An 11,160-nucleotide genomic window follows, 5' to 3' on the forward strand; every position below is an offset into this window, starting at 1 on the left:
GAGAGAGCAGAGCTTTTGTGACGTCACAATGACGTAATTTGACAGTTGCTTAAATTATAGTTTTGCTCAATTACGTCATCGTGACGTCAAAAATAAAAACGAATGCAACTACTGGCAAAGTTTTTTTCATCTTTTTCGATTTCCAAGTATAATTTTGAAGTTTCCATACCTGTATACCTAGGTATGTAGATCAACGCATTAGACAAAAGAAGCCATTCTCGGCACGTTTTTTTTTAAACACCCTCTAGGTATACTACTGGGGATAAATGTAGACAAGCTGCAACAACTATAACCGTTTGTTAACTTTGAGTTTTTCTTTAAATAAACAGTCTAGGTTACTTTAACATTTCAAACCAATACAAAATGTGAGTGTGCTTGTCGCTTAAGGTTACATGGTTAGTAAATAAAAGAAACACCGCATACTTACTTAATAAAAAAAACTGATATCACCACACTTTCTTAACTGGATTCAATCAATAACCCGCATACATTCGCTTGTTAATTCATATTATTTCAATATGAAAGTAACAAACGGATTCAAAATGACTTGAACAGAGCGGCGCAAAATGGCGACGTTGGAGTTGTACTTTATACTAGACAACCCACTATACAAAAAAGGAAAATTGTGTATTTTGAAATTTGACAGTTATCACATGACCGAGTAAGATAAAAAGCTAAGGCATCACGTGACATTCCAGTGCCTACTCAAATTGGTTATTTATGTGAATAAGGAAGAAGAAATTAAGACGTTAACCAATGTTGTTTAATCTGACACAGTGACACATTGACTGTGGGGAATTTGTGTTTGTTATGTGAAAGTCGGAAATTCTTCGAGTTCCACATAACTGTGATACTTCTCATTTTGTATGTTAATTAATTATCTAGGGTATCTTGCAATTTAATTTTCACATATTTTTATTACGTACGTTTAATGTTTGGTAAGTACTAGAGTGTTTTTTAACTTTTTTCTACCACAACTTTAATAGCTGATAATCAGCAAGATAACATTTTAATTTTTTGGTAAAAAACTGCCAAACATTGCTTAACTATCAATAAAATGAGCAGTTAAGCACTTTATCTTAGTAACTTTATAATTAAACTCACAGAAATGCAAGTCAATATTAACATATAGTTGAAGACTGTAATGTTCATTTTGGTTTCAGTGCCTTCGACCATGTTTAGCACAGTTATTAGAAATATTTCTCAAGTGTCCAAAAGTGTGGTGACAAGGTCCATTACCAATGCTGCGGCCACTAATAGTAAGCAAGCTCAGGATCCTCAACAGGAAGCAATGCTAAAAGATCAGTGCTTCTTGGTTGATGACAATGACAAGATAATTGGTCAGGCCAGTAAACAGTATTGTCACTTGGTGCAGGAGAATGGAGACATACCTTTGCACAGGGCATTTAGTGTATTTTTATTCAACAAGAAAGGAGACTTGTTATTGCAGAAAAGAGCTTCAGAGAAGGTATATGATTTGTGTTATGAAAGTGTTTGTCTAAGCATAGACTAAATGATAAGTATAGACAAACAGTGACAATACATATTTGCCTTGGAAAACATCAGTTTTAATGGGACCGTGTCTAGTTGACAAATCACATTTAACAGATTTTACTTGTGTTTTGTTTAATTATTGTGTTTCACTTCCTTGTATTTTTAGTTTATTTTTAATATTCATCAAGGGGGGTTATTTTATACTTAATACGTTATGAATTCCATGTTTTATCTTAAAACAGTCACCTGACCATTTGTACCTTAAAATAAGTCACCTAATCTTTAAAATTAAATTTAATTATTGAAAATAGTCACCTGACCCTTTAAATAATATTTTGTCATTTACAGTCACCTGATTCCGTTAAAAAAGAGTCACGTGACTCTCCAAATAATATTTTTGACATCTGAAACAGTCACATTACCTTTAGGATTCCGGTTTAATGTGAAAACGTTTTGAATTGAAAATGGTCAATCTGCATTATAAAGAGAGTAATGTGTGTCTTTAAAAATATCAGTTGAAAAACGTCACGTGATCCTTTAAATAACATTTTGACATTCAAAACCTGTCATGTGACATTGTAAAATCCGTTTTTAAAGTTACAAGACACACGCGACTTTCAGGATCCATTTTGAAGTTAAAAAAGAGTCAGGTGGACTAAAAATTAAATTTGATGAATAAAAATCGTCACGTGACCATTTGCACATTAAAAGGAGTTCATGTAATTTAAAAAATCTCAGTTCAAACTGTAAAACTGCCACGTGACCCTTTAAACGATATTTCGCTATTTACAGTCACGTGATCTTCAGGATTTCAGTCAGAGATGTAAAATCGGTAATTTTCGGGTAAAATTACTTAAATAAAAATTTTTCTTGATAGGAAAAACAGCTGTCAAACTTGTCATTGTTATTATCAAACTTATCATGCATTCTAATGGGATAATTTAAGACATCTAACCGCCATTTGCGCCGCCGTACTTTAAGGATAGCTTAAGTTAAGTGTGGTTTGGAGTGTGACTTTTTTCACCTGTACTGTCACAGTCTGACCCACACTTAAATTGAGCTCGGCTTACAAAACGACGTTGCAAACGGGGGCAAATGACTAAAAGTACATCAAACTTTATTTGAATTGATATTGGATTGTTGTACAATTATTATAATTAAAAAAGGAATTATTTTTGAATTTTCAGATTTTCCAATTTTTCCGGAAAATTACCGGAAACTTTCTGAAAAATTTTTTATACCTAACCTTAACACTTTTCAAAATAATATGAATTTTAAAAAAAATATTTATAAATTTGTACCTTCTGGACAACACATTCCCGGTATAAAAGCTTGAATCTTTCGGTAGCGTGACATTTCTACTATATATAGTATACAGGGTGATCAAAAGACAATTTCAAGGGCTACAAATTGGTATATTGAACCACCCTGTAACTGTCAAAATAACAGAGTTATGGACTGTCACAGTAAAAACTGTCAAAATCAAACAACTCAGTTTTAACAGTAAATAACTCACTTATTCGTCGTTTTAGGTAAAAACGCTATACGGGGTGGTCAAAAGAGAATTTCAAGGGCTACAAATTGGTATATTGAACCACCCTATAATTGTCAAAATAACCAAGTTATTGACAATACAATGGAGTAGTTTACAGGGTGATTCAATGAATTTTTAACATCCTTCTAACTTGTTTATTAATTTGAGCAGCAAACCAAACTAATAATTTTTTATTGGATTTTTGGTCATTCGAATCTACGTCAAATTCTAGGCTTACTTGATGTAAAATGTTTATATCGATATTCAATTGTTTTTAGCCTTACTTTGACCACCCTCCTCGAAAGCAAAAATTCCCAATTTGAGCGAAATTTTGGTGCACTTTTCCAGAAAATCGTTCATAACTCGCTTATTTAAGACACCCTGTATAAACACACCGTATAACAAAAGAAAGCTAATGAACGGGGCTATCACATGACGTTGAACGGGCACGACTATGTTGTCCCGTTTAGCCGCTAGAGGGTGTCAAAGTTGACTCTCGTTTTTTGCTCAATATCTCAGGAACGTTTCAGTTCAGAGGTTTGACATTTTTATCACAAATGCACCTCGATGGGATACAACTTTTAGCTTCTATACACTTTTTTGGTATCACGCACCGTTTGACTTTAAAAAATAAAAAACTAGAATTGTCAAGAAATTTCAAGTAAAATTTTTTTATTTTCAAAATTAACCTCAACTGCCTAAATACCTTCAAGTTGATAGTACAAAAATTTAAAAAAACGAATTATTTATGAATTTTCAGATTTTTCATTTTTTTCGGAAGATTACCGAAAATTTTCAGGAAAAATTTTCATAAATTTAATTTTCCGGATATTTTACATCCCTGATTTCGGTTTGACATTAAAAAAATAGTCACGTGACTTTTAAAAACATATTTGATTATTGAAAATCGTTATGCGACTTTATGAACTGTAAAAAGAGTCACGTCACACTTCAAATAATATTTCTAAGAGTCACGTGATTTTTAAAAATATATTTTATTATTGAAAATCGTCACGTGACCTTTAGGATTTCGTTTTGACGTTAAAATAATTGAAAATTGTCATGTGGCCATTTATTGCACCGTAAAGAGGGTCACGTGTCTTTAAAAATATCAGTTTAAATTAAATATCAATTTAACTGAAATTTATTTGAAAAAAAACGAGCTTTCTTACGCAGTCCAGATGGGATAGAAAAAGAAAGCGGATTATGGGAAATACTGCTAAATTTGGCAACGATGTCTGCAATGAGGAGATGTATTAGCGCCATCTCTTAGAGTTTACCTAGAACTGAAGCTGAAGCCCTGGAAGGGTAAACGGCTTCCGTTTTGGGTGGCACTTTAATTATTACATTGCGCTGGGTGTCTCTACTTATCATTTAGTGGATGGTCTAAGTAATTTCGTTCCAGATAACTTATCCAGATTGTTACACTAATTCCTGCTGTAGCCACCCTTTGGCTAATTTTCCTGGGGAAGAGGATGATCAAAATGCCATAGGAATTAAAAAGGCAGCTATAAGGCGTTTAAATTATGAGCTAGGAATACCTTTGGATAGCATACCTTTTGATAACATGCATTATATTACTAGAGTGCATTATAAAGATGAAGGTAAAACGTTATCAGTTATTCGGTTCAGCCTGTTTTTCAGTCTACATATTCAAAATAGGTAATGGCAAATATGGAGAACATGAAATTGACTATGTTTTGTTCATCCAACAAGACGTCAAACTGAAACCCAATGCTAATGAAGTGTCAGAAATAAGTTTTGTGCCCAGAACCGAATTTGATGATTTTATACCCACATTAACTGGACAGTGGACACCGTGGTTTTCGCTGATACTAAAACACCGATTGAAATATTGGTGGGACAATTTGAACAACTTGGATGAAATCAAGGAGCATAAAAAAATTTTAAGGTTTAAGAGTGAAAAATAATTAATTATGCAAAGGAGATTTGGTTGTTTTATTTCCAAAGGGCAATTGACAGCTAGTCATCATATTATACTGTTTTACTTCTAACAGATTCATTCATATTCTGTCTCTTAACAGAGAAAGTTTTTATAGTGAAAAATAAGAGTTATAAGACCTTTCAAATACTTACATAGATTATTCTGAATGTAATTATTTTTTACAGTAAGTTGGGAAACTTGTTTACTAAAAAACAGTTTGGTGCAATTTTGTATTAATTTCATTGTTAATATTTTATTAGAGTAGCAATATTTTTAAGTATTAAAAGCTGGCAGTGTTTTGTATCCTTGTCTTATATTATATGAAATAGTCATGAATGATAATATGTGTCTGCATTTGTTATTACCTCATACTAAGCTCAAAATCAGAGCTGTCGCAATTACTAAAAAAAAAGCAGTTGAATTACAATTACCAACTACTCTAAAATTGCTGATTGTAATTCAAGTATCAATCGCAAATGATTTCAAAAAGTAATTGAATTACCAATTACTAGCAGTAGCTGAACTACTCAAAATTATCTCAACTTATTGGCAATTGACAATAATAAAAGGAATACATATTTGTACAGAAAAGCTTATGTGCATTGCAAAGTACAAATGCATAGTAAAAAATAACTATTCTTTTGGCATCTATTGACAAAAAAACTGCCAGATGAGGCTCCTAACAAAGTCCTAAATGTTCCAAGGAATTTGAAAGAGAGTTAAAATCATTTTGGAGTTGCCAGAAATCTCTAAATACTACTAACAGTTTCCTACAGGCTACGTTTCCTAAAAATTTGAATTTGAAATTAACATTTATAATGTCCAAGTCGAAATTTGAATTCCAATAGAGTTTTTAATGTTTTCAAGTCAAAATTTGGTTTACTAACCAATTTTCAGGCTGTAAGTGTGACAGTTCGCTTGAAATTCGTGAAATCTGTCTTAGAAGTCAAATTTTAAGTCAATTTCCATTAAAACGGAGTGAATTTACAGTCCTAAACCGTCTAGAATTTATTTTATTTCTGAAAGCCTTTAAAACCATTTTAGAATTACCAAAATTCTCTTAATACTACTTAAAATTTCTTAAAGCTGCCAGCAGCCTCTACAAGTGTCCAAGCCAAAATTTGGATTCCAAGACAATTTTTAAGGTTTTGAAGTAAAAATTTGGTTCACTAATCAATTTACAGGGTGTAATTGTATGGAGTTCACTTGAAAATCATGAAAACTGACCCAAATGACAAGTTTTAAGTAAATTTCCATTGATACAAAGTGTACAGTGCGTTTTTTTTAACGCGCAACATAGGATTTCACGTGTTAAATTTATAAGCCCATGTTAGACCATGTTATTTTGGAACTACAAGTATAAAACTTGACGGGTGGCTGTTTCGTACCCTGAAGCTTAAGTAAGTTTACCAATTCGGCCTAAAAAGTGTTAAAAATCTTGCAAAAAATCATCTTTTTTCGAAAAGGTTTTATCGTTTCATACTCCCTGTATGCATTGTTGTTCTTTGTTGTTTTTGATACTGGCACGGCAGGTAGCAGGTAAAATTTGGCGTAGAAAGTAAAACAGGGTGATCATTAACCTTATATCAAGAAAGTTAAGAACAAAAGAAGTATTTTTATAAGTGAATTGTTCAAAGTGACCTCCGTTTGAAGCCAAACAGTATTCCAAACAATCATAAAATGCCCTTTTGACGTTCAAAAGATGTCGGGGCCTGATGCAGTCAAAATATGTCACTTTACCTGCTACCTGCCCTGCCAGTATCAAAAACAACAATGCATACAGGGAGTATGAAACGATAAAATCTTTTCGAAAAAAAAAGGATTTTTTTCCAGTTTTTCATCACTTTTTAGACCAAATTGGTAGACTTGCTTAAGCTTCAGGGTACTAAAGACACACCTGTCAAGTTATAGACTTGCAGTTCCAAAATAAAATGGTCTAACATGGGCTTAAAAATTTAACACGTAAAATCCTATGTTGCGCGTTAAAAAAAACGCACTGTATTTAAAGTTTCCAAGCCAACATTTAGAGTGTTAAATATAAAAATTTGATTTTGAAATTAACATTTAAAATGTCCAAGTCAAAATTTGGTTTACTAACCAATTTTCAGACTGTAAGTGTGACAGTTCGCTTGAAATTCATGAAATCTGTCTTAGAAGTGAAATTTTAAGTCAATTTCTACAGTCCTAAACCGTCTAGGATTTTTTTTATTTCTAAAAGCCTTTAAAACCATTTTAGAATTACCAAAATTCTCTTAGTACTACTACAAATCTCTTAAAGCTGTCAGCAGACTCTACAAGTGTCCATTTGGTTTTCTAATCAATTTACAGGGTGCAAGTGTGAGAGTTACTTGAAAATCATGAAAACTGACCCAAATGACAAATTTTAAGTCAATTTCCATTAAAACGGAGTGAATCTACAGTCCTAAACCGTCTAGATTTTTTTTTTATTTCTGAAAGCCTTTAAAACCATTTTAGAATTACCAAAATTCTCTTAATACTACTTAAAATTTCTTAAAGCTGCCAGCAGCCTCTACAAGTGTCCAAGCCAAAATTTGGATTCCAAGACAATTTTTAAGGTTTTGAAGTAAAAATTTGGTTCACTAATCAATTTACAGGGTGTAATTGTAAGGAGTTCACTTGAAAATCATGAAAACTGACCCAAATGACAAGTTTTAAGTAAATTTCCATTGATACAAAGTGTATTTAAAGTTTCCAAGCCAACATTTAGAGTGTTAAATCTAACAATTGAATTTGAAATTAACATTTTCAAGTCAAAATTTGAATTTCAAGGCAGTTTTGAATGTTTTCAAGTCACAATTTGGTTTACTGACCAATTTTCAGGCTGTAAGTGTGACAGTTCGCTTGAAAATCATGAAATCCGTCTTAGAAGACAAATTTTAAGTCAATTTCCATTAAAACGGAGTGAATCTAAAGTCCTAAACCGTCTAGTATTTTTTTTATTTCTAAAAGTGTTTAAACCATTTTAGAATTGCCAAAATTCTCTTAATACTACTTAAAATCTATTAAAGCTGCCAGCAGCCTCTACAAGTGTCCAAGCCATAATTTGAATTCCAAGACAATTTTTAAGGTTTTGAAGTAAAAATTTGGTTCACTAATCAATTTACAGGGTGTAATTGTATGGAGTTCACTTGAAAATCATGAAAACTGATCCAAATGACAAGTTTTAAGTAAATTTCCATTGATACAAAGTGTATTTAAAGTTTCCAAGCCAACATTTAAAGTGTTAAATCTAACAATTGAATTTGAAATTAACATTTTCAAGTTAAAATTTGAATTTCAAGGCAGTTTTGAATGTTTTCAAGTCACAATTTGGTTTACTGACCAATTTTCAGGCTGTAAGTGTGACAGTTCGCTTGAAAATCATGAAATCTGTCTTAGAAGTCAAATTTTAAGTCAATTTCCATTAAAACGGAGTGAATCTATTTTAGAATTACCAAAATTCTCTTAGTACTACTACAAATCTCTTAAAGCTGCCAGCAGCCCCTACAAGTGTCCAAGCCATAATTTGAATTCCAAGGCAGTTTTTAAGGTTTTGAAGTAAAAATTTGGTTGTTTACTAATCAATTTACAGGGTGTAAGTGTGAGAGTTCACTTGAAAATCATAAAAATTGACACAAATGATAAATTTTAAGTCAATTTCCATTGATACAAAATGTATTTAAAGTTCCCAAGCCAACATTTGTGACAACAGAGGGTTAAATCTAAAAATTTGAATTTGAAATTAACATTTACAATGTCCAAGTCCAAATTTGAATTCCAAGGCAGTTTTTAATGTTTCCATGTCAAAATTTGTATACTACTCTTTAAATACTACTTAAAACTTACCACAAACTGCCAGAGACCTCTACAAGAGTTTTATAAACACAATCAAATTTTTTTTTTTTAAATTGAAAAAACCTTGAAAATCATGTTGGAAACGATTCCACCTGTATCAACTCGACAATTCATTGTTTTTTTAAAGTAATTCAATTGTAATAGTTAAATTTTTTGAAAGTAACTGAATTACATTAAAAAATAAAAAAACAGTCGTCAAGAAGGGCCTAAACTGAATTTAATAAACAAAAAAGGTTTTGAAAGGCTGTTTCTTCTAGAATCAGGACACTGATTCCTTTTGCCTCAAAAAGTGATTTCTTTACAGATATACAGGGTAGAGAAACTTTGCACTTTCCTCCCTTATTGTTGCGCAAATAACTAAAGATCGAAAGCAGAAAGTACCTACTTTTCATTAAATTTCTAATCCAGCTTTTAATTATTGATTTTATTAGTCAATTAAACCTGTTGTTCTTTTAAACTCAAATAGTAGCAAACTGGCTGGATAAAAATCTCCAAGAGATAGATTAGAACCGTGCAGCTTTTATCACCTTGTTGCAAAAGGTAGGCCATTCTGGAACATTTAGAATACCCTATAGAAGGCATGTGGAACAAAAATAGGAATAGCTACAGTATCCTTGACAGAGAGAGAGAGAGCTGAAACTGGATAAGACGGTGAAAAAGACAAATAATAGACGACAGATCAGATATACTATTCTCTGGAACTTATAGAAGAGAGAAGACATCATCCTGAACAGAAATATAACCGTTATATGATCCATATAAGAGGAAAATATGTTACAAGTTTGCATTATGTCATTTGATGTCAAACGTCTACTTACTGGGTTATTGTATTTTTTACTTTAAAATGGTTCAAAAGGATTAAAATCTGGTCATCTGTGAGGTTACGTTAATTTTTGACACTAAAGACAGTCAGAAAAAAAAAACAGGTTTTTTGGACTAATTTTTACTGGCGTGATCATTACTTATGAGTCCAAATTTGTACTGAGTAGTCCAAAAGTTTGTTATTTACTACTAAAAATAGTTTTAAAATTCGTTTTTTTTAGATTGCAATCCATTGTCGAGTGCCTGAAACTGGATTTCAAGCACTAAAAACAGTCCGGAAATCAAGACAAAGATTGTGGCGAATAAAACTAATTTTTTACTACTAAAAATAGTCTAAAAGTTGACTTTTAAGGCTAGAAATGACTTTACTAAGAATAAAGAGGGTCCGAAAGTATATTTCCAGGACTCTAATTGGTCTACAACTCAATTTTCTGGATTAAAACAAGTCTAGAACTCAATTAAACACTGGTAACAGTTTAAATTAAATTTTCGGACTAAATTCAACTCTAAAAATTAGTGTTCAATACTAATATCGTAGAATTTAGTGCCAAAATGTTTTACTATTATAAATAGTTTTAAACTCGATTTTTCAGTCTTAAAGCACTAAAAACAGTCCGAATTTCTTAAATGCTTCAATTTTTTGCACCAATGAGTGTATAAATCAAATGAATAGTAAATAATCTTGAAATGACATTTTTAAGACTTTGTGAAGATCCTGAAGAGCTTGAAAACTCGATTTTTCAGGCTGAAAACAGCCTTAAAGCACTAAAAACTGTTTAGATTTCTAAGAAATGATCGAATTTTTAACACTGAAGTGTCTAGAAGTCAATTTAATAGTGACAAAGTTTGAAATGGGATTTTCAAGCCTATGGTCTTTTAAGTCTGCTATGTCAAAAACTTGGTGAAGATTGCCTTGAAACTCGATTTTCCAATCTGAAAGCCCTAAAAATAGTCCAGAGGTGTAAGAAAATTAAAGCAAAGTAGATAGCTTGAAAAGTTAGTCTTCAAGTCAATTTTCATGAATCCAATGTCAATATCCTGTATTTAAGACTATTTTCAAGACTAAAATAGTGAATGTGTTTTCAAATTATGAAAACTTACTTCAAATGTAAATTTGAAGCTTCTGATGTCACTTTTCATTGGTTTAGTCACTTTTTAGTGTCCAAGTCAATTTTCAAGGTTGAAATGTGTGAATTTGTAATAAAAAATTCTAGAAATTCTAGAAAGTCAATTTTCAATACTAAAGTTTTTAAACTTATCTGAAAAATGTGATGACTGACTACAAAGACAGTTTTCAAGCCTTTCAAGTCAATTTTCAATACTCAAGAAAATGACATAATGCATGTCAACCTATTTTTTGATAGGCTCTCGAATGGTAAACTATTGACATTTAAAATTGGACCAGCCTGTAGACAGGAGTCTTGAAATATTATAAGGTATTATAATTCAGGGAGACACTACTTTTACCAAATTTTAAAATTAATGGAACTAGAGAGGAATTTTGCCATCC

General features: G+C 31.6%; 1 protein-coding gene across 1 annotated transcript; it reads left to right on the forward strand.

The window, feature by feature from the left end:
* Positions 1-768: 768 nt before the first annotated feature.
* On the forward strand, positions 769-5,315 carry LOC145724719 (isopentenyl-diphosphate Delta-isomerase 1-like). The gene is made up of 4 exons (XM_081973127.1): positions 769-938; positions 1,164-1,468; positions 4,434-4,632; positions 4,691-5,315. Exons 1-4 carry the CDS (start codon positions 932-934, stop codon positions 4,957-4,959), a joined length of 780 nt encoding a protein of 259 aa, XP_081829253.1. The 5' UTR covers positions 769-931; the 3' UTR covers positions 4,960-5,315.
* The last annotated feature ends 5,845 nt before the right edge of the window (positions 5,316-11,160 follow it).

The sequence above is a fragment of the Ips typographus genome, linkage group LG2, assembly GCF_016097725.1.
Source record: "Ips typographus isolate SLU linkage group LG2, UJ_Ityp_2.0, whole genome shotgun sequence".
In the NCBI taxonomy this organism is placed as follows: domain Eukaryota; kingdom Metazoa; phylum Arthropoda; class Insecta; order Coleoptera; family Curculionidae; genus Ips; species Ips typographus.

What these genes read in the sequence shown, in the direction of transcription:
- LOC145724719 (XM_081973127.1), top strand. An exon ending in AGAAAAGAGCTTCAGAGAAG is followed by an intron (nt 1,469 to 4,433) that starts GTATATGATTTG and finishes ATTTCGTTCCAG; the next exon opens with ATAACTTATCCAGATTGTTA. An exon ending in AGTGCATTATAAAGATGAAG is followed by an intron (nt 4,633 to 4,690) that starts GTAAAACGTTAT and finishes TATTCAAAATAG; the next exon opens with GTAATGGCAAATATGGAGAA.